Genomic DNA, 23,450 nt, shown 5'->3' on the forward strand with positions numbered 1-23,450 from the left:
TTTCCCTGACTCTGAATGTGTAACCACGAGGGGGAAAATGACCTCCAGGCTCACAGTTTGTGGAGAAAAAGCCCAGCAGCTGAAAATAATGTTCACAGAGTTTGTACCTAGAAAAAGTGGCCATTTCTATCATGTCTTTAAATTTCCCTGTTTCTCATACATTTTATAAACAAGACAGTAGAAGGAGATTCGGGAAGAGCAACTTTAGAACAAGGGGGGAAAATCAAATCTAGAACATTCCAGTTTCTGTTTTCTTCTCAGTTTAGGGCTGATGCACTTTAGCTTCCTATCTAAGGGACTACTCAAATCTGATTAGAAGCTATTGTGGGCTGGTAATTATCCATAATTTTAGGAAGACAGATGCAGTACCAACTCTGTTCTCTAATAGCAGGCTTATTAATTTTAAATTTACATGGCAGGAGAAGCAGATGTCAAGGTGGGATAAGAGTTCAGATGCTTGGTCATTGATAGCTTTTTACTTCCACGTATCACATGGGGATTTGGGACCCAGGAAGCCCGCTGAGAACTGATGACTAACTGTCCCCTGAACAGCTGGGTTCTTTTTCATCCTGAGCTCAGAAAGATTGCTCCTACTGCAGCCAGGGAAGACAGGTTGTTGACTGGTTAGAAATCATGGCAGGTTATTTTCTCGACCCGCAGTTTGCAGTTGGAAAGCAGAGCTATCAAAAAGTTGTCTTCTCTATTGTATTTCAAATCTGGGTGTTTAAAAAATTATGTAAGCAAATTAAGCATTTCTTTAATGGTAGTTGTGTGTGTTCTTGATGCGAATGAGAGGTGCATTCCCTTGTAAAATCCCTGGGACTTAATAGGAAGATGTGAGCCTTAGAACAGAAGTTGGTTTTCTAGATGATCATGTAGACATGATGCTGAGCACCAAAGATGTTGATTGAAACGATTTAAAAAGAAATTTGTCTGAGTTCAGATTTTACACCAATATTTAGAAAATCAGCAAAATAACTTGGAGGCATGTTCTCAGGCATCCTGTTCAGCCCCATGCCCACATTGTCATAAAATCCGAGTGTGCGTACAGGGAGGCGCATTCCTTTCTGTTCTCATCACAGGTCCTTCCCTGGCTCTGCACCTGCCTGTCATGCGCCTCCATGTGAAGAGACCACCAAACAGGCTTTGTGTGAGCAATAAAGCTTTTTAATCACCTGGGTGCAGGCGGGCTGAGTCCCAAAAGAGAGTCAGGGAAGGGAGATAAGGGTGGGGCCATTTTATAGGGTTTGGGTAGGTAAAGGAAAATTACAGTCAAAGGGGGGTTGTTCTCTGGCTCTGGCGGGCAGGACTGGGGGTCACAAAGTGCTCAGTGGGGGAGCTTTTTGAGCCAGGATGAGCCAGGAAAAGGAATTTCACAAGATAATACCATCCCTTAAGGCAAGGACCGGCCATTTTCACTTCTTTTGTGGTAGAATGTCATCAGTTAAGGTGGGACAGGGCATTTGCACTTCTTTTGTGATTCTTCAGTTACTTCAGGCCATCTGGGTGTATACGTGCAAGTCACTGGGGATGCGGTGGCTTGGATTGGGCTCAGAGGCCTGACATTGCCCTCTTCCCGACCTTCCCTACCTTTTCCCTCCTGTGTGGTTCTCTCACAAAGTGAATGGCCTTAGCCACAGCTTCTCTGCAGCTGCATCAGACTGTGGCGACAGGAGTGGCTGTCCCCACGGAGCCCAGTCTTGCTTGCAGCTGCAGCCTGGTGATCATTTTGTACCTCAAGTACGTAATTCTACAGAACGAGAGCCAACATGCTGGGGATGGAGGCGTCTTTATCACGGTGCTCTGCATATTTTAATCTTGGGTAGAAAGTATGGAAAAGTATGGGATACATGTGGTTTGATGTCAGAAGGACATTGTGAACTTGACGTGGACTGAGGATGTTCAGGTGCAACGGGCACCGCGGCTTCATTAAGTGAGACTTCTCCATCTCCCTGCCAGGCACGCACAGGTGTATGGCCACATCTTATGTGTTATTCTTATCTAGAGTGCGCCTTGTCGTCATGCTTAAAGTTCCATGGTGATATTCTGCCTCATAGAGTAGTGTTATGCCCAGACCGTTTGTTCCCCAAAGAAGACCACCAGAGTCCAGAGTCAAAGCGAAGCGGCAAGGATCTTTACTACAAGTTTGAACTTGGTCCCTCCATTCCACAGCATACAAGAGGGCCTCGAACAATGCGAGTGCTTGCTTTTTATAGCCCGATGTAAACAGGATATGTAAAGTTACAGGGAACAAGGTAATTCTCTTGGTTACAGCATTACAATTGGTTAACATTATACATTTAGCATTCCTTATCGGAGATCTCCCAGGTGATGTTTTTCTGAAGTTTGAAAGAAATATGGAGGAATGTGTGCTGGGCTCAGGAAGTTGGGAGATATATGGGGGATGTGCCTCATTCCTTTCAGTAGGTCCCAAACCGCATTCAACACAGAAATGTACTCTTGCTATTATACTAGAAAGTGCTTTCATACACCAAGTGGGAGAGCAGTCCTAAAATCTGGGCTGGAATCACAGAAGGAAGGTTTGGGAAGCAACAGATTCCCTAGTCCAAAGCTGGTTTTTGATGAACCTAGAAACAGGACCAAGAGAAGTGAATTTGCCTAAGGCCCTGACAGTGTCTCACGGTAGCATTTGAACCTAGCAGTTTCTTTACCTATTTCTTTAAATGTTTAGTAATGCTTCCTCTGATTCCTATATAAAAGTATTCCTCATTCATTCTTTTGTTTCAGTGAATTATTGCGGTGCCACCCCGTAACAGTATTTGAGTCAAAATGTGGCAGTGTTTATCCCTTTCCAAGGTTTTTAGTTGCACAGGTTTTCAAAGTTCTGCTAACAGTTTCTTGTTGGTTGCAAGGTGTCCTTTCAGAAGCCAATTGTGTGGTGTATTGATGTTGATTGTTGGAGGTAGTTTGGTTAGAACGTACTTCGAGTGGCTGGTGTGGGCCTGGGGGACAGTGACAGCTGCCTGCTTCATGGGCAGAGATGAAGTAATTGCTTCCTGGGAAGTACCATCCTCCTGGCCACACTCTCCAGCCCATTTCATTTGTGTTGGTTTCCTCGCATCTGCACGTTTCTGGTTTCATGTGAGTCTCATTTATTGTAGCATATGACTTCAGGCTGTGGGGAAGAATGGCCATTTTAGCACAGAGATGCACACAAAGGAACAACTGGCTAAATGTGAGAGAAGACATTCTTAGGGGGGGTTTCATTTCTTTTATTCTTTAACAGGCAGTCTGGGAAGCATTCTGGACATGTGACCTGCGCTGTCGCAGTTCCTCCTTGCAGGATCGCAGATGTTTGGAGATTGTAGTGATAACTGTTATCATTGAGAAGGTCATTCTCGCAGGCTCTAATAAGTCAGGATTTATTCAGTGTTAATTTGTTAAAGACAACTGTATTTCTAGCCAAATCCATGGGAGACGTTTCTCCTGGCAGTGTTGCTGGGGGTATTCCGTGGCTTAGTCTTAGGGAAGCACACGCCTTTGAATACTGCTGAAAAGAACCCAAAGCGCACCGGAGCACTTTTGCCTTACGGGGTGTTAGTCACTGATACGCATCTCAGTCAGACCTGATGGATTCTTGACCCCTTCCTTTCTTAATTTTTTAGTTTTATGTTTAATTTTTGTTTTTTAAGAGTAAAACCCCTCAGGTGGCCACCATGAATCTCTGGTGTCTTCAGCTGGTTGAAGCCTATTTGCCGTCTCTGGTTCAAACATATTCGAAACCTGATGATGCTTCCCTCGGTTGTTCTGCTGTGTGACCTCCGCGCCTGCAGGGTTCAAGAGTGTCAGAGCTGGGAGCCGCCTTCACAACTACCAGGGTTTCCGGAACCTCCTTTATCTAGCCCTGGGGATGGAAGAGATGTCATCACAGGTGAAGGCTTATTGGTTTACACGCCATTGATAATGAACGAGGAGGTTTTCTTTTATATAAGGGGAGCTTCTTATAATGTGCTTTAGTAGGGTAAAGAAGCTTTTGAGGTTTGCTTTCTCTGGAAAGATAATTTGTGATCCTGCCCTTGCTTTCAACAAAAATATAATTTGCATACCAGTGCATGTTGTGTTACTGAGCACTGGCTGACAAATGGTTCTTAACTCGTCATTCACTCCGCCACTGTTTCTTGAATGGCATATGTGTTCCAGCTGTAGTAGGAACTTGCTAGGCTCTAGGACTAACCCTTATGAATCGGGGGCCCTGGGGGAAGCAAATGCATATAACTATAAACATTTGTGGGGATATCAGAGGGGGTGACTACAGGTGCAAAACTTCGTTCATTCATTGCCCCATCTAGGAGGTTTTGTGTCTTAGCAGCGTGTTCCATAGCAACACATCCCTGTATCAAAACATTCATCATATTATTTTGAAATTCTCTGCTTAGGTATGTATTTTTCCCACTAAGTTTAGAACTGGTTAAGGACAGGCTATGGGGTATGTAATATATGTACACACACACACACAGATATACATATTACCATAGTAAATATACAATATAGATTTATATATATACACACGTATATATTTCTCCCTCTCTATATATACACAACACACACACATACATATATACACACACACATATATATGAAATACACACACACACACACACACACACTTCTGCCAAGCACAGAAAGTCAAAACTAGGCAAGGGTTCTTTTAGTGTTTATGAAAAAACAGATGTGTTAGTTGAGAGCGTCCTTAAGTTGCCAGGGGAAAGACAGGATGGATTCACAAAGGGAGATAGTGTTGTTGTTTTTTTTCTTTGTTTAACTCTTGAATTCTAAATAATCCAGACTTATAGAACAGTTGCAAAAATAGTACAGAGAATTCCCGTATGGTCTTCCCTCAGATTCCCCAAACATTTCACCCCATTTTTACTTTCTTTTTCTCTCTCTGTGGATATAATTTTTTTTTTTCTGAAATGTTTGAGTGGAAGGTAGAATGCTCTGAGGGATCACTGAGCTGACATAGTCTCCTAAATCCATGCTGTCAGGTGGGTGACAAAGCAGGACAGGAGGGTGATTTTGTAGGAGAGTCGGGCCATGGGCCCGAGTGTTCTCTCTGTCCCCATAGTGCCGGAGTTTCTACGTGCTCCAGGCCCGGGTTTGCATTGCACATAATTCTCAAGGGCTCATGGCAAGCTGCGCCAGAGACACAGAGGGTGGGGATGTGGGGACCCTGCCCCCAGTGGACAAAGGACTCACTGCTGGACTCTAATTTGTCTAGGTGTTTTTGTGACTTGCAGAAATACCTCCACCTTGCCTAGGCCTGGAGCCACAGGACACCTTGCCGAAGGTGAAGAATGTTCTGGAACAATGCAAGACCTGGCCAGGCTGTCCCCAGGAGCCAGCGTCCTGGGATCTCTGTGCAGCATCCAGCAACGTGAGCTTGCAGGACCCCGAGGAGCCCTCCTTCTTCTTGGAATCTGAGGATGACTGGGAGGACTCAGAGGCCCTGAGCTCACTGCTGCTGTTCCTGAACGCCCTCAGGTACAAGGCCAGCTTCCGTGGCCTGTACAACTTGGCACTGCTATGGCTGAGCAGCATGTTCTGCAGCTTTAGCGACAAGGAGGAGCTGACTGGGTGCCTGGCACAGGCCCGAGGGGCAGCCAAGAAAGCTGGCCTCTTGATGGCCCTGGCCAGACTCTGCTTCCTCCTGGGGCGGCTGTGCAGCAGGAGGCTCAAGCTGTCCCGGGCCCGGGTGTACTTGGAGGAAGCACTGGGGGCCCTGGAGGGCAGCTTTGGGGACCTGCTCCTGGTGGTGGCTGTGTACGCCAACCTGGCCAGCATTTACCGGAAGCAGAACGGAGAAGTGTACACAGGTGGTTCCCAAAGCCATGACTCTGCTTCTGGGGACGCCCGGCCACATCTGCAGCACCGAGGTGGAGGGAGAGCTCCTGCAGCTGGCGCCGCAGCAGGCGGTGGGTGGCCAGAGCCTGCAGGCCGAGGCCCGGGCCTGCTTCCAGTTGGCCAGGCAGCATGTGCACCTCAAGCAGCCCGAGGAGGCCCTGCCCTTCCTGGAGCAGCTGCTGCTTTTGCACAGGGACTCGGGAGCCCCAGAGGCTGCGTGGCTCTCAGACTGCTCCCTACTCCTGGCTGACATCTATTCCTGGCTCCTACTCCTGGCCGCAAGTGCCTGCCCCACCTGGTGCTGAGCTGTGTCAAGGTGGCCTCATTGAGGACACAGGACTCACTGGCCGGCTCGCTGAGAAGCGTGAACCTGGTGCTCCAGAACGCCCTCCAGCCCCACAGCCTCCCCACCCAGACTTCCCACTACCTCAGGCGAGCGCTGGCCTCCCTAACCCCGGACACAGGCCAGGCGCTGCGCGGCCTTCTTCACGCCAGCCTGGCCCAGCCGTACAGCCACCGTGGCTACCACGGCCCAGCCGTCACCTTCATGACGCAGGCTGTGGAAGCCAGTGCTGTTGCCGGAGTCTGTGCCACCATGGACTGCCTGGTGGCCCTGGCCTGGCTGCACGTGCTTCATGGACAGAGCCCGGTGGCCCTGAACTTCCTGCAGTCTGTCCAGGATGCAGTGGTGGCCAGCGAGGACCAGGAGGGTGTGATTGCCAACATGGTGGCTGTGGCTCTGAAGAGGACTGGCCTGACGAGGCAGGCAGCCGAGGGCTACTACTACGCCTTACAGGCGGCTTGGGACCTGGGCCAGCAGAGGAACCAGGCAGTGGTGCTGGCCAACTTCGGGACCCTGTGCCTGCATGTGAGTGCCAGCAGCCTGGCCCAGCACTACCTCCTGGGGGCTGTGCGGCTGTTCTCGAGGCTTCCCTGCAGGGAGTGTGGCCGGGACTTCACCCACGTACACCTGTAGCTGGGCCACCTCTGCACCCGCCAGGGCCCAGCCCAGCAGGGCAAGTGCTACTATGAGTGGGCTCTTCTGGTCACCGTGGAGATGGACCACGTGGAGAGTGAGTGCCCCAGTTCCTCTTGTGAGCCTTCTGGGGCCACATGGGTCAGGGCACACCTGGGGTTTGTGATTCGGAAACAAGTGGTGGTTTTTCCACCATCGAAAGTGCTGAGTCATGGCCAGTAGGAGATGTTGGCAAGCGCCCTGGAGACAGGCGGTTCCCATGCAGGGCCAGGCCCTCTGTGCCCTACTGAGGCAGCCAGCTCTTCCTGGTTTGCCCAGGGACCATCCTGCCTTGAGCATTGAAAGTCCTGCGTGCTGGGAATCCCTAGACATAACCCTGGGATCAAGGCAGGCTCTGCTACGCTGGGACTTGGGGCCCCTCCATGAGCCAGGCCCTGAACACGAGTTCTTGTGCCTGTGTTATCTGCTTGGTATCTCGGCAGCCTGCGCACCTGTCATCCCACTTCACAGAGGACACGGGGCGGGTGATTGCCCAAAGCCACAGAGCATTTCATGCAAAAGCAGCTTGTTGTGCAGAGTGTGCCAGGCCCCACCCACAAATGGGGCTTGTGGGGTCCTCAGGTGGCAGAGACTGAGCGTGGGAATGTGAGCTTCAGGCCACAGAAGCGACAAAAGGGTGAGTGGAGTGATGGCGGGGCAGCACTTGGCCCCGGGTTAGGGAAGCCTCTTTAGTCTGGGACCAGAGGGTTGAGAGGATTTAGTCAAGTAATAGGTGGTGGATGAGGGGCTGGTGGTGGTGGAGGGGCTGGAGGTGTAGCCTGTGTGAAGGCCCAGGGGTGAGCGAGTGGGGGTGAGTGAGCGGGGATGAGTGGGGTGTGAGTGGTGGTGAGTGAGTGGAGGTGTGATGGGCGTGAGTGAGTGGGAGTGTGAGCGGGGATGAGTGGGGTGTGAGCGAGGGTGAGTGAGCGGGAGTGTGAGCGGGGATGAGTGGGGTGTGAGCGGGGTGTGATGGGGGTGAGTGAACGGGAGTGTGAGCGGGGATGAGTAGGGGTGAGTGAGCGGGGGTGAGTGAGCGGGAGTGTGAGCGGGGATGACTGGGGTGTGAGCAGGAGTGAGTGAGGGGGTGAGTGAGCGGGAGTGTGAGCAGGGATGAGTGGGGTGTGAGCAGGGGTGAGTGAGCAGGGCTTATGCAGGGAGGTGCAGAGTTGGGAGTGGGTGGGTTAGGTGCTGGATGGTGAGAAGCTCTTCTGGAGAGCTAAGCAGGGCCTGGGGCCTCAGGCTGTGGCTTGGCCTTTTCCCCAAGAGCACTGGGGAGCCATGGGGTGCTATCGAACAGTCACTGCAGACTGAGCAGTGAACGGACAGCAGGTGGGCAGGGCTGTCCGAAATCTAGGCTGCAGAGGATAGATGAGGAAGTTGAGTCCAGGGAAATGGCTGAGACAAGGGATACTGTTGAGTCCCCTCTGCCTTGCAGTGCTTTGTCATGGCATCGTGAGACCACTCAGAGGTGCCTCCTGTGGCCTGGACCAGAGCCCCAGGGGCTGTGACCAAACCTGCCCATTTCCCAGCAGAGGCCTGGCACCCACTCCTGGCCCTAGGAGGGATGGGATTTTGGAAAGGACCGTGTGAAGGGGCCCCGGTCCCACACATCTGCCTAAGGAGGGTTGGGGGTTTCAGACCCAGGCTTCTTCCCCAGGGGCATTCTCTGACTGGAAGGAGACCCTCCAGGAACCCAGCGCCCCAGCCCCCACTGCAGCCTCCTGTTGCTCCTGGCACAACAGCCTGTGGCACCTCCTCCTACGAGGCCCTCCCCGGCGTGCTGGGGGATTCAGACTTGGAAATGCAGGCCAGGGAACGGGAATCATGCTTCCCTGTCTCCCCACCCTGAGCTGAACGGTCGAGGAGACCGAGGGTGGGGTTGATACCCCACATGCTTACTTGGGGTCATTTTTGAGTCATTTTCGGTAGTTTGTGTCCTTCTAGGAGTTTGGCTGTTGTGTCTAGATGGTCTGATTTCTTGGTGTACAATTGTTTGTAGTGTTTTCATGGAATCTTTTTATTTCTGTCAGGTTGGCAATAATGTTTCCTCTTTCATTTCTGATTTTAGAAACTTGGGTTTTTAATTTTTTATTTATTCATTTTTATTAGAGATGGGGTCTCATCATGTTTCCCCAGGCTGGTTTTGAATGCTGACCTCAGAGAACCTTCCAACTCGGCCTCACAAAGTGCTGGGATGACAGGCCTGAGCCATGGTGCTTAGTCTCTGATTTTAGTCATTTGTGTCCCATCTTTCTTTTCTTGGTCAGTCTGGTGAAAGATTTGTCAGTTTTGTTATTATTTTCAAAAAATCCACTTTTGGTTCTGTTGATTATCTCTTTTGTTTTTCCATTCTCTGTATTTTTACTTCCCATTTCCACTCTCACGTTTATTATTTTCTTCCTTTTATTCACTTTGTGTTTAGTTCTTTTTCTAGTTTCTCAAGGTGGAAGGTTAGGTTTCTGATTTGAGATTTTTCTTCTTTCTTTGAATGTAGACATTTACAGTTATAAATTTCCCTTTCAGCGCTGCCTTAGCTGCATCTTGGAATTTTTGATACACTGCTATATATATATTTTTTAAGGCAGAGTTTTGCTCAATTGACCAGGCTGGGGTGTAGTGGTGCAATCTTGGCCCACTGCAACTTCTACCCAGGTTCAAGCCATTCTCATGCCTCAGCCTCCCGAGTAGCTGGAATTACAGATGTGCACCAACCCACCTGGCTAATTTTTGAATTTTTTTTTTTTTTTTTTAATAGAGACAGGATTTCACCACGTTTCCCAGGCTGATCTCAAACTCCTGGACTCAAGCGATCCTCCCACCTCGGCCTCCCACAGTGCTGGGATGAGAGGCGTGAGCCACCGCGCTGGCCCGGGCTGTGCATTTGTTTACATTCTTCTCAAATTAGTTTTCAGTTTCCCGGATGGTCTCTTTGACTCACTGGTTGTTTAGGAGTGTGTAATTTTCACATATTTTTGAATTTCCCACATTTCCTTCACTGTCGATTTCGAGTGTTCATGCCAGTACAGCTGAAGAACACCTCTGCTTTGGTCTCAGTCCTTCTCCATTCACTGAGGCTCATTTTGTGACCTGGCACATGGTCTGTCATGGGGAATGTCCCATGGGTGCTCGAGAGGACTGTGTATTCAGCTGTTGTTGGGGGGTGTGTGTGACAGATGTCCATTCGGCGTACCTGGTTTCCGGTGTTAATCTCCGGAATGTTTCTGACGCTAGAGAATCAGAAGTTTTCCACCGTTCCCAGTGCCCTGGCTTTGGGAGGAGCCTGGTTGCATGAGAGAAGCATGTGTGGGAAGACCAGGGGCCGACTTTGAACCCCATTCCCCCAACATGATGCCATGTGTGGCAGACATGACGCTTGGCTTTGCTCTCAGGGTTCCATCTGCGACAGGGGCTACTTGTGCCCCTGGCCTCATCAGCTCAGGCTGAAGGCGGCCCTGGTCCTGGCCAGAGGGGCTTTGTGAAGCAGAAATAGATGGCCTGGTGCAGGGGCCGAGCCTGGCCAGGACCTCGGCCCTGGGAATTGTAAAGAAGGCCGGCCTGTACCATGAGCATCTGCACCAAGGTGTGCCCATGTCACGGTGTGCTCGGCATCTGCCCTGGCACGGGTGCATGGCCTGTCTGCGCTCAGGCTCCCCGCCTATGGGGCCCAGGCTCACAGAGGTGTGAAAGAGGCAAGCAGGGGCCTCCGAGCACAGCCAGCCTCGCTTCGATGCTGGGAGACTAACGTCTTCCATTTTGTCTTCTGCCCAGGCCAGCTGCCGGCCATCCAGTGGCTGTGCTACTTCTACAGCGCCGTCATGCCCAGCGAGGCCCAGTGTGTCATCTACCACGAGCTCCAGCTCTCCCTGGCCCGCAAGGTGTCTGACAAGGTGCTGGAGGGGCAGCTCCTGGAGACCATCAGTCAGCTCTACCTGTCCCTGGGCACGGAGTGGTAAGGGCTGGCTTTGCAGTGGTAGAGGTGGGGGCGGGCAGGGCAGGGAGAGGGGCACAGGGAAGCTGGCCCAGGGCGCCAGCAGCCCCTCTCCTTTTGATCATTTGGTTCCTTGGCATCAGATGCTCTGAGCTGGTGGGCCTGGGGTCATCCCAGGGCTGCTGCTGGCCCGTGAGTCCCAGCTTGAGCCTCCCTTGTTGGGTCAAAGGTCATCTCAACCCCAGCAGAGGCAGTAGGTGCACTCTGGGCTGTTCTTCCTACTATAGTGACTTTTGTCATCTGACCTCTGCCTGCCCCGAATCTTCATTCCTGGTCTTCATCTGTCCCCTTAAGTGTGACCACAGCAGCCACCTGTGGCTTCTCTTCCACAGAAGACAGAGCCAGTTGTGTCACCTGCTTCCCTGGGGCAGGGTTTCAAGGTCTCACGTCCCATATGTGGCCTACTCAGCTTCCCTCAAGCATCCTGACCTGGTGGGGTAACCATGGCCCTGGCCACCCCACCCACAGGGCCCAGTGACATTGCTGCAGTCACACCCCCTCGAGTGTTGGACTTACTGAGAGAGCAGGGAAGGATCAAGATTCCATGGGGACCCGGGAGACTGGCTCCAGTCTTGGCCTCAGGTTCACAGAAGGAAAATGGGCCAGTGGGCTAGAGCCATGCTTCTCAAAGTGTAGTCCCTCGACCAGTAGAGCAGCATCCATGTCACCTAGGAGCTTGTGGCAAGTGGGAGTTCTAGGGCCTGCCCCAGGCCTGTGGAGCCGGGAGCTCTGGGGGCAGGGCCAGCAAGCTCTACAGTCAGGCCTCTGAGTGACTGTGATGCCTGCACACCTTGAGAACCATCGGCCTAGATAGCCTCTGAACACTAACGGCTCCTGGTGCATCTGGAGAAGACACAGGCCATGTCTGGGAGGCAGGGGAGATGGACTAGCACACTCCTCCTGCCACAGGGCAGCATGATGCTTGATTCCCTCAGACAATGTCCTTCATTTTTCCATGCCGTGTGAGTTCACCCTGGCCCTCCCAGCAGCCTGGGAAGAGCAGAACACTGCACACACGAGAGGGCCTTTCCCAGTCCCCACATGCCAGATTCATCTGTCACCAGACCCACAGGAGGAGGCAGACTGGTTCCAGGAGGATGAGAGCCCTTGTTCTGACACCTGCGTCTGATTCCAGGGCCTACAAATCCGCTCTGGACTACAGCAAACGAAGTCTGGGGATTTTCATTGACCTCCAGAGGAAAGAGAAGGAGGCACATGCCTGGCTACAAGCAGGGAAGATCTATTACATCCTGCGGCAGAGCGAGCTGGTGGACCTGTACATCCAGGTGAGTGACAAGGGATGCAGGAGGACCCCTGTGCTGTTCACTCTCTGTCCATCCACCCATCCATTCATCCTTCCATCATCTGTTTACCTGTTCATCCTTCCATCCATCCATCCATCCATCATCCATCCATCCATCATCCATCCATCCATCCATCATTCATCCATCCTTTTATCATCCATCTATTCACCCGTCTATCCATCCATTCACCTGTCCATCCACCCATCCATTCATCCTTCCGTCATCTATCTGTTTACCTGCTCATCCTTCTATCCATCATCCATCCCTCCATCCATTCTTCCATCATCTTCCCATACACCTGTGTGTCCTTCCATCCATCCATCCATCCATCATCCATCCATCCATCCTTTCATCCTCCCATCATCCATCCATTCACCTGTTCATCTTTCCACGCATCCATCCATCCATCTATCATCCATCCATCCTTTTGTCATCCATTCATTCGCCTGTCCATCCATCCATTCACCTGTTCGTCCATCCATTCACCTGTTCGTCCGTCCATCCATCCTTCCGTCTAACTTTCCATCTTCCATCCAACTGTTCATCCTTCTGTCCATCCATCCATCCATCATTCTTCTGTTCACCTCTTCGTCCATCCATTCACCTCCTTGTCCGTCCATCCATCCATCCTTCCATCCATCCATCCGTCCTTCCATCCGTCCTTCCATCCATCCTTCCATCCATCTTTACATTATCCATCCAACCATCTTCCATCCATCCATGATCCATCCATTCACCTGTTCATCCATCCATCCATTCATTCATCATCCATCCTTTTATCATCCATCCATCCATTCACCTGTTCATCCATCCCTCCATCCATTCTTCCATCCTTCCATCATCCATTCACCTGTTCATTCTTCCATCCATCCATCATCCATCCATCCATCATCCATCCATCCTTCCATCCATCCTTCCATCTATCTTTCCATAATCCATCCAACTATCTTCCATCCATCCATGATCCATCCATTCACCTGTTCATCCATCCATCCATTCATTCATCATCCATCCTTTTATCATCCATCCATCCATTCACCTGTTCATCCATCCCTCCATCCATTCTTCCATCCTTCCATCATCCATTCACCTGTTCATTCTTCCATCCATCCATCATCCATCCATCCATCATCCATCCATCCTTCCATCCATCCTTCCATCTGTCTTTCCATAATCCATCCAACTATCTTCCATCCATCCATGATCCATCCATTCACCTGTTCATCCATCCATCCATTCATTCATCATCCATCCTTTTATCATCCATCCATCCATTCACCTGTTCATCCATCCCTCCATCCATTCTTCCATCCTTCCATCATCCATTCACCTGTTCATTCTTCCATCCATCCATCATCCATCCATCCATCATCCATCCATCCTTCCATCCATCCTTCCATCCATCTTTCCATAATCCATCCAACCATCTTCCATCCATCCATGATCCATCCATTCACCTGTTCATCCATCCATCCATTCATTCATCATCCATCCTTTTATCATCCATCCGTCCATTCACCTGTTCATCCATCCCTCCATCCATTCTTCTATCCTTCCATCATCCATTCACCTGTTCATTCTTCCATCCATCCATCATCCATCCATCCATCATCCATCCATCCTTCCATCATTCATCCACTCGCCTGCTCATCCTTCCATCCATCTATCCATCCATCCATCCATCCATCCTTCTATCATGCATCCATTCACCTGTTCATCCTTCCATTCACCTGTCCATCCATCCATCCATCCATCCATTCGTCCATTCATCATTCATTCATTCCTTTATCATCCATTCATTCAGCCACCATCCATCCACCTGTTCGTCCATTCATCCATCCATCCTTCCATCATCCATCCATCTTTCCATCATCCATCCTTCCATCATCCATCCATTCATCCGTTCTTCCTTCCATCCATCCATCATCCATCCAGCCATCATCCATCCATTTGTCCATTCATCCATCCATCCTTTTATCATCCATCCTTCATCCATTTATCATCCATCCATTCACCTGTTCATCCATCCATCCGTCCATTCATCCTTCCATCAACCATCCATTCACCTGTTCATCCTTCCATCCATCCACGATTCATCCATCCACCATTCATCCATCCATCATTCATCCATCCATCCATTTATCCATTCATCCACTTATCCATTCGTCCATATATCCATCCATCATCCATCCATCCTTCCATCAACCATCTACTCACCTCCTGTTCATCCTTCCATGCATCCATCATTCATCCATCTATCTATTTATCCATTCATCCATCCATCCTTCCATCATCCATCCATTCATCTGTTCATCCTTCCATCCATCCATAATCCATCCATCCATAATCCATCCATCCATCCATCCGTCCATCATCCATCCATCCATCTATCATCCATCCATCTGTCCATTCATCCATCCGTCCATTCATCCATCCATCATTCATCCATCCTTTTATCCATCCATTCACCCGTCTATCCATCCATTCACCTGTTGTTTCATCCATCTGTCCATTCATCCTTCCAACATCCATCCATTCACCTGTTCATCCTTCCATGCATCCATCATACATCCACATATCTATTTATCCATTCATCCATCCATCCATCCATCATCTCTCCATGCTTCCATCATCCATCCATGCTTCCATCATCCATCCATCCACCTGTTCATCCTTCCATCCATCCATCATCCATCCACCCATCCATTCATTCATCCTTCCATCATCCATCCATCCTTCCATCATCCATCCTTTCTCCCATCCATCCATTCACCGTTCGTCCATCCATCCATCATTCATCCATCCACCCATCAATCTATTAATCCATCCCTCCATTCATCTATCTCTCCATTTGTTTACCCATACATTCGTCTATCCACCATCTATCCATCCACATGTACATACATCATCTACCCTCCACCCATCCATACATTATCTACCCACCCATACATACGTACAGACATACACACATCATTCCATCCATCCATCCATCCATCCATCCATCCATCCATCCAAGCATTAATCTAGCCACACGCCCATCCATCCATCCATGTGTCTACATCTGCTCATCCATTCATCCATCCATCCATCCATCCACTCATTCCTAAGCCACTGCTGAGCACCTGTTGTGTGCCTTTTCCCTCCCTCCAACTGGTTCCCTCACATCCTCCCCCAGTGGCCAGCATCTTCTCCCTGAGGGCAGAGGCGCGGCCCCTCACAGTGCCCAGCACCTGCTGGTATACAGCACATGCTCAAATAATGTGACCACTCAGTTAACACACAGAAGAGCTTGCTACAAGCGACACGTGGCAAATCTCCTTACAAAATGAATCTATCATAGCGGCTGTTTTCAGAGGCTTTCCCAAACACAGTGTGATCTGGAACAAATTGTGAAGCCCACGAGCCTGGTGAAGCTTTCATTATTGAGTACCTGCTGTATACCTCCTTGAGCTGAGGAGAGGGATCAAGAGCTCATGGCCAAGAGGGGACAAGGCCCACCCACAAACACTGCTGATGTGGCAGGGATGTGGCAACGCAGAAAGGAGCCAGGGGCTGGGCTCCCAGCAATCTGGGGGCCACGGAGACTGTTTTGAGTGCAGGGGGAGTGGGCTAGGGCTCGCCCTGGTGGTAGGATTCACAGGTGTCGGGCTCCTGGGCTGCAGCTGCTCAGTCACCTCCTGGCACTCAGGTGCATCAGTTCATTGTCCTCATGCCAGTGTTGGGGGCAGCCCTCATGCGCAGGGTCTGAAAAATACTCAAGTGTACCTGTAGTGTGTGAGAGGAAGGAGGCTGGCAAAGGTGCGCGTAGCCACCGTGCTAGGTGTGGGTCTTGAGGGAACTTCTGTCTCCTTTCAGGTGGCACAGAATGTGGACCTGTACACAGGCGACCCAAACCTGGGGCTGGAGCTGTTTGAGGCAGCTGGAGACATCTTCTTCAATGGGGCCTGGGAGCGGGAGGAAGGCATGTCCTTCTACCGGGTGAGCTGGCCTGTGGGCTGATGTGGGTGGGCCTCAGTGGGGCACCTGGAGGCTGAGGTACAGGTGTGGCAGGGTAGAGGCCTCCCACCTGGAGGCAGGGCCACCCATATACATGATTAGTTTCCAAGTGGTCTCACCAGGAATATTGACCATGCCCCTGCCCGGGACAAACGCTCGGGGCCTGGACGTGACAATGGCTCTACCCATCTACCTGATGACCTCAAGCAACCATGAGTGGGAAGTCCTGTCCCCATCTTCCAGATGAGGAAACTGAGGCTCAGAGAGGCACAGGGACATGTCAAAGGACACACAGCATCAGTGGGAGGCCCAGGTCTGCATGCACCCCGAAGTGGGACGGCTTCTCCCTTCCTCTGAGCTCACGGTGTGGCTCAGCCCTGGGCACAGATAAATGTGGTGTTTTTAGAGCAGAGAGGAGTGCTGGCTCCCCCCAGTCAGACTCCTGGTGCCCAGGTGGGAGAGGCTGGTCTGAGGCTGTTGGGTGTAGCTGGATGGGCCTCAGGTGACTCTTCAGCCCCCAACTTGGGTGTCTGAACTGTGTGTTATCCCAGAGCACAGAGCTGTGTCGAGGTGCAGGGGTAGCTGGGGCGTGGGAAGCTCCAAGTACATGTTTGAGCTCTGAGGAGGGCTGTGGGCAAGGTGGGTGCTGCGGGAAACCTGACCCCACCTGCCTGTGTGGTAGGACCAGGCCCTGCCCCTGGCAGTGACTACGGACAACCACAAGGCGGAGCTGCAGCTACAGCTGTGCAACAAGCTGGTGGCACTCCTGGCCGCGCTGGAGAAGCCCCAGGAGGGCTTGGAGTTTGCCTACATGGCCCTAGCACTCAGCATCACTCTGGGTAAGTCCCCTGAGCCCCCACCCTGCCAGGACCCACACTTTGCCAGAGCCCAGCCTCCAGGTCTGCAGGCCAGGAGCTGAAACAGCTGCTGGATTTTCCTGGTCTCCTGTCCAGGCAGGCAGATCTGCCCAGCTGGCTTCCCCGTCCGGCTGTGGGGCACAGCCCGAGGTCTCTCACGCAGTGCACAGCTCCCTGCCTGCCTGAGCTCTGCTTCCTCTGCCTGTTCCCGCTGCTGACCACAAGGGCTGCCCAGTGTGCCCTCTGCCTTCCAGACATGCCAGGCATCTCGTTGGTCCCTGTATGTGCCAGGCTGAGTGACACATTCCCTTTCTCTTGTGCCCTTCCCACCCTCATCAACCACACGGCTCTCTGGCTGATAAAATCCCAGTTCCCCTTCCAGCAGTCTGCCCCTTAAGGCCAGGCATCCCCTGGTGCTGTGCCAGGGTCGTCTGTCCCCCTCCAGAGACAGGGAACCCTAGGCAGGCCACATGCCCCAGTGCCTTGTGCCCCGTAGCCCAGTACACAGTAGGTGTGCAGCTGACTCCCCAAGGTAGGGGGCTGTGATCGTGCCACACCCAGGAGGAGTCGGATGTCACATCTGTGGGTTGCCTGGAGCCGGGGTGTCCGGGAGCACCTGGACAGCATGGCTTTTGGGCTCCCCTGGTTAAAACCAGTGAGCAAAGGCAGGTGGCTATGTGTAGGTACAGAGCTGGGCCATCCAAGTCCGACTTTGCCATAAGCCTCACAGTAGACAGGGGCAGGCCTTATTAGTTCTGCTTTGCAGATGGGAAAGTGAGTCTGGGAACCTGGAAGGGACTGGCCAGAGCTGCCCAGGTGACCACAGGTGCCTGGAGGCAAGCCAGGTGTGCTGCCTGGGATCTACATACCTGCTCCTGAGGGGCATGTGTCCTCCCTGCCCCAGGGAGCCACATCCTCACACCTGCCCCTTTGGCCTGCACCCCAGGGGACCGGCTGAACGAGCACATGGCCTACCACCGGCTAGCTGCCCTGCACCACCGGCTGGGCCATGGCAAGCTGGTGGAGCACTTCTACCTCAAGGCCCTGTAGCTCTGCCACTCGCCGCTGGAGTTCAACGAGGAGACCCTCTACTACGTGAAGGTGTACCTGGTGCTCGGTGACATCATCTTCTACGACCTGAAGGTGGGTGGGAGGGGCAGGGCTCGGGGTGTTCCCGGCCCCCTTGGAGTTGGATTTCCACCCACACCCCAGAGGCCTGGGTTCCAGCCTTCCTTAGGAATGACCCAGTGGCCTCCCTGGAGCCCTGCACCCAGCTGGAGGAGCTGGCAAGGTTAGCAGATACAACCTAGCTCCCAAGCTGGCCAGGCCCCACCCTCAACAACTCAGTCTCAGCCAGGGAGGCTGACACATGAGTGGGCAACGGTGGCCTCTGGGTAAAGAAGGGGGATTGTAGTCAGGGGGGCCCTCCTGGAGGAGGTGACAGCAAAACTGAGACTTGACAGTCAAGTGTCAAGTTGCATTTAACAAAGAAAACAGGTCGGGAGAAGGACATTTCGGAGGACGGCATCATCCTCACATTGAATCCACGTTGCAAGATCCAACCCAAATCCTGGCACCTCCTCTAGGAAGCCTGCCCAGGGTGCCAGCCTGCACTGAGCAACTCCTTCCTGGAGTCCCGAGACACCTTGAATCTTCACACCACCCAGGAAGGGTGGGGTGGGACCAGTGTCTTACCATTGGGTTCACAGACAGGGAAACCCCAGCTCAGGGCAGGGGCAGTGGGGTGGGGCTCCTGCCAGCCAGGCTGAGGCCTTGCTGGGTCGGGTGTGTCTCGAGGGGAGGTGCTGTGCTCCCTCTGCCCCCAGCCCTGCAGGGGTGGAGAGCTGGGACTGGCAGACTCAGACCTGGGGTGTCTCCACCCCTCTGCCCAGCAGGCGCGACCCCTCCTCAGCATCGCACCGGCGTCGCGTCAGTGCTCCTTATGGGCTGAGGGGCCAGGGCGCTCCAGTCCAGGGGCCAAGATCTTGTGGGCCTTAGAACAACATGAGGAGGTGGGGCAGCCCTAAGACCCTGCCCCGTATTCCCCACCGCAGGCCTGGGGCTGCCCGGGAGGCCTCAGCCCAGTGCTGGTGACACCTGGTGGTGAGAAGTGGTCCCCGTGGCCTCCCAAGTCCCAGCCAGACAGGGAGGTGCCAAGTGTCAGGCCCAGAGGGACGCTGCTCACTGCCCAGGGGCTTGCCTGGGACCCAGGGGGACGGGCCTCCCAGAAGAGGCCTTTATCTCTCTTGGTCAAGCCTGCCGCCCACTCCGCCTGTCCAGGAGAAAGGAAAGGGCCAAGTAGTACCTGAGAGGCCAAAGTCCACGGTTGGGGTCGAGTGGCAGAGGCCTCCTTCACTTCCTTCCCATGCACAGCCCTCCTTCACCTCCTTCCCATGCACAGCCCTCCTTCCCATGCACAGCCCTCCTTCCTATGCACAGTCCTCCTTCCCATGCACAGCCCTCCTTCACCTCCTTCCCATGCACAGCCCTCTGGGCCTCATCGTGACTATGCTGTCAGCGCGGGCCAGCTTCCCACAGGGAGGCCCCCTTGGAATTCCCCAAGGGCGGCTGTCTTTCCAAGGCTACACCCTCCTCCTTGTATAGGAGACTCTGGACCCAGGGCCCAGAGGAGTGGGAGAAAAAGCCGGGCTGGATGGAGCCTGGAAGGCTGAGAAGGCAGAGAAGCAGGGGTAAATGGGCATCTTTGCCAATTGCCTCTAAAATGGGGTCCCCTTTAGTCTACACTTGAGAGTGAGCCCTGGAATAGGGTGGATTAGATGTTTACTGGCTCAGCCTGCCACTCACTAGCTGCTGCACACACTATAGGCACATGGAAATGCACAGGGAAATTCACACAAGCACAGGCACACGCACACACAGGCACAGGCATGCACATAGGGAAATGCACACACAGACACAGGCACACGCACACACACAGGGACATGCACACACAGGCACACAAACACGCACAGGCACATGCACAGGCACACGCAGAGACATATGCTTTGGCTGGCTCCTTCCTGTTTAGTTGGGAAGCCCCCACCCCTTCAGGAAGCCCTTGCTGCCCACCCCGGCTGAGTCTGGGGCCTCCTGGGCTTCCCTCTGCCACAGCCCGGGCCACCCTGTGTGGTCAGTGTTCGCTCCCAGGTCCCTCAGACTGGGAGCGAGGACATTAGGCTCCGCCATGCACCCAGCACAGAGTCCAGTGTTCGGCTGGGCTGGGGGGCATTGGATGAGCAGTGGTGGTGACTCGGGGCCTTCTCACGCCCCTGCTCCGTGTGTGGGGTGGGGCAGTGAGGGAATGGACTGCTGCATCTTGGACTTTCTCATTGGCCCTGGGAGCCATCTTGAGATGGTAAAGAGGAACAGGCCAGGCATGGGTCTTAGAGAGGTCCCTTGGGTGACCCCCATGTGGAGGAGGTGCCTGGGGAGAAGCCGGGTGGGGGATGGGAGGGTCAAGGAGGAGGTCTGGGAGACAGCATCCCAACCCAGGGATGGTGAGTTTGAGCCAAAGATGCATTGAAAATGGGAGTGGATGTCTGGGGAGTCACACTCCGTCAGTATTTCAGGGAACATTGCCAGAGAGGACACCTGTGAGATGGTTTTGTACCTGGCCTGTCCCGTGGAGGGCCTGGAAATGGTCAGCATGGACAGGGGCCAGAGGGGAGCCTGGGTCACTCAACGCTGTGCCCCTGCTGTGGCTTGGAGCCAAGGGTCCTGCATGGAACTCTCAGAGCAGGCAGGATCTGCCCTGACCTCAGCCCATGGGGAAAGCAGCCACTGCCTGCAGAGAGGGTGGCACTGGGGCAGGAGGCTTGGGGTGAGTGGGGCGTAGGGACACTCAGGAAGGCTTCCAGGGGTGTCAGGGTCATCCCCACCTCCTGCAGCTGACACCACAGCAGTGTCACAGGCTTCGGGGCTCATGGGGTGAGCCAGCATTGGCTGGACATGTGGAATGACCTGGAGACAGGAACGGCCTCTGGGAAGACGGGCTCCGAGTCCCCCTTTTGCTGACCATGACCTGTCCCCTTCAGGACCCGTTTGATGCAGCCAGGTACTACCAGCTGGCACTGGCAGCTGCCGTGGACCTGGGCAACAAGAAGGCACAGCTGAAGATCTACACGCGGCCGGCCACCATCTCCCACAACTTCCTCCTGGACCGCAAGAAGTCGCTCTTCTTCTACCAGAATGCCAGGACCTTCGCCACAGAACTCAACGTCCGCAGGGTCAACCCACCTCCTCTGCCACTCTGCCGGTGGGCCCCCTGGTTGGCCCCCAGCCACCCTCGCTGAGGACAGCATCCGAGGGAGCGGGTTTTGTGCAAGGAGGATGATCTCCTGCCTCTCCTGGTGTCTCCTGTGGCTCATTTTCTGGGAAATGGAGGCATGAAAGCAGAGTTCAAATAGCAATAAATTTTTTTTTGCAATAACATACCGAAGTCCCCAGGGCATCCTTCTCTGTGTTCTTCCTGGGCTGTGTCTAGGGGCCAGCTCCTTCCCTGGTGGCAGCCCTCTGATCTTGGGGATGAGAAGGACCCTGAGTCTAACAGACCTGGGCCAGGTCACCATGAGCCTCGGTTTCCTCGGCGGCCAGACGGGAGATGGTGGTGGAACTCCCTGGGCAGCTCCCTGCTCTCCCTGCTCAGAGCTTTTGCTCTAGGTCTCGTGCCACTGTTGCCTTTAACCTTCAGGCCACTGTGATCAGGTGTGGGGGCTGCTAGTGTCCCTGTTCGCCATTGAAGAAATAGAGGCACAGAGAGGTTAGGTGTCTGGCCCACCGTCACACAGCAGGTAGGGGCGGAGACACAGAGCCCAGTACACTGACCACCACACCACCCTGCCAGCCTGCAGCCAGGAAGGTGTCCCCCATTAGGACCCCAGGTCAGCTCCTGGACCTCTCTTGTGGTGTCAGGAGAGCCACAGGCCAGTGAGGGTGGCCCCTGGGATCCCTCAGTCAGTGTCCTCTGCTCCCAGACTTGGTTGGGCCGAGCCTGGCCAGTCCCACCTCTGGCCACTGGTCAGCCCTGCGGGAAGTGAGACGCTGGGATCTCTGCCTGTGTAGACGCTGCTACCCTGTATTGAAAGCCTTATCTGGGCTGCCCCCCAGCCCTCCCTACATGCCCCTCCCCTTCCGGCCCCCGGCCCTCATCCCAGTCCCAGGAATCCCAGGTTTTCCTTCTTGGAATCTCATGGCCCCAGGGAACACAGCTCACACGGTCTCTTTGCCAGTTTACGGCAAGGAAACCGAGGTTCAGAGACTGTGGGTGTCCCACGTGATTCTCACGTACACTGCACTCTCCCAGGCCCCTCTTTTAAACACTTTAAATGAGGTGACTTTCACATCGCATGCAATTAACTATTTCAACGCGATTAATGTGGTGGCATTTGTGCATTCAGATTCCTGTGCAACCACTCACACCATCTAGTTTCAAAATGTGTTCATCTCCCCAGAAGAAACCTCCCATCCTCACTAAGCAGTTACCCCTCCTTGGTATCCCCCAAGCCCCTCGTTTAATGGAAGGGGAAACTGAGGTCCGGAGAGAGACTTGCCAGTGGGCGGAGCTCTGATAATAAGGAATCAGGCACCCATCTGCTGGTTCAATCCTGGGTTGGTTTTCCACCCAGCAGAGGTGACAGAGCCAGAAGGTTCTGCGAGCGCCACAGGTGTCACTGGTTCAGTCCTGGGTTGGTTTTCCACCCAGCAGAGGTGACAGAGCCAGGAGGTTCTGGGACCCCATGCTTGCAGCCAGAGCCCTGCCCCGAGCCTCCCCACCAGGGGGTATCAGCTTTACAGAACCAGCAGCGGGGCTGGCGGGAAGCAGCGGGTCAGAGCTGCTGACAAACCTCATGTAGACCCCAGATCGCTGTCTGTGGGTTGGGCTTGGGAATTGGAGAGGAGGCCGCATGATTGGAAACGTGAAGACAGCACGGCCTGGATGGAGGAGTGGGAAGCGCTGTCACGTTGACTGAGGACACAGACCTCCTGCCCGCTGGGCCAGGTCTGCAGCCATTCTTCTCGGGGTGGGGTCCGCGGGTCCGGCTTGCTCTCGGCCCCCGACCTGCCTCAGAGTATGGGGGGCTTTGGAACTGTGCCTCCCCATCTCCACCCACCCTGGCTGGTGCCATGAGGGGCCGGGATCCTGGGATCCTGTTCCTCTTGGGCAGCAGAGACTGGGGGACCAGAGGAGATGATGGGTCTTCAAGCCCCACATTCAAAGCCCAGCCCACCACTGACAGTCTGGGGGTTCGGGATGAAGGAGTTGATGTCTCTGAGCCCCAGTTTTGCCACCACTAAAATGAGGCCGACATACTGGGGCAGAGTGTCAGCCCCCGGGCTAACAGAGGCCTGTTTCCTACTGACAATCCATCTTACTGCTAGGAACAGCTCCAACAACCACACACTAGAGAATACTCTACCCAGGCCAACTT

General features: G+C 53.5%; 1 protein-coding gene across 1 annotated transcript; it reads left to right on the plus strand.

Annotated features, from left to right (window-relative positions):
* The first annotated feature begins 763 nt into the window (after positions 1–763).
* On the plus strand, positions 764–21,453 carry LOC135970053 (SH3 domain and tetratricopeptide repeat-containing protein 1-like). The gene is given in 10 exon segments (XM_065541586.2): positions 764–3,892; positions 5,259–5,817; positions 5,819–6,122; positions 6,125–6,935; positions 10,646–10,826; positions 12,001–12,151; positions 16,025–16,147; positions 16,848–17,004; positions 17,969–18,165; positions 21,057–21,453. Coding segments are annotated over 10 exon segments (2,886 nt in total). The 5' UTR covers positions 764–3,747; the 3' UTR covers positions 21,315–21,453.
* The last annotated feature ends 1,997 nt before the right edge of the window (positions 21,454–23,450 follow it).

This window comes from Macaca fascicularis, chromosome 3 (genome assembly GCF_037993035.2).
Source record: "Macaca fascicularis isolate 582-1 chromosome 3, T2T-MFA8v1.1".
Lineage (NCBI taxonomy): Eukaryota > Metazoa > Chordata > Mammalia > Primates > Cercopithecidae > Macaca > Macaca fascicularis.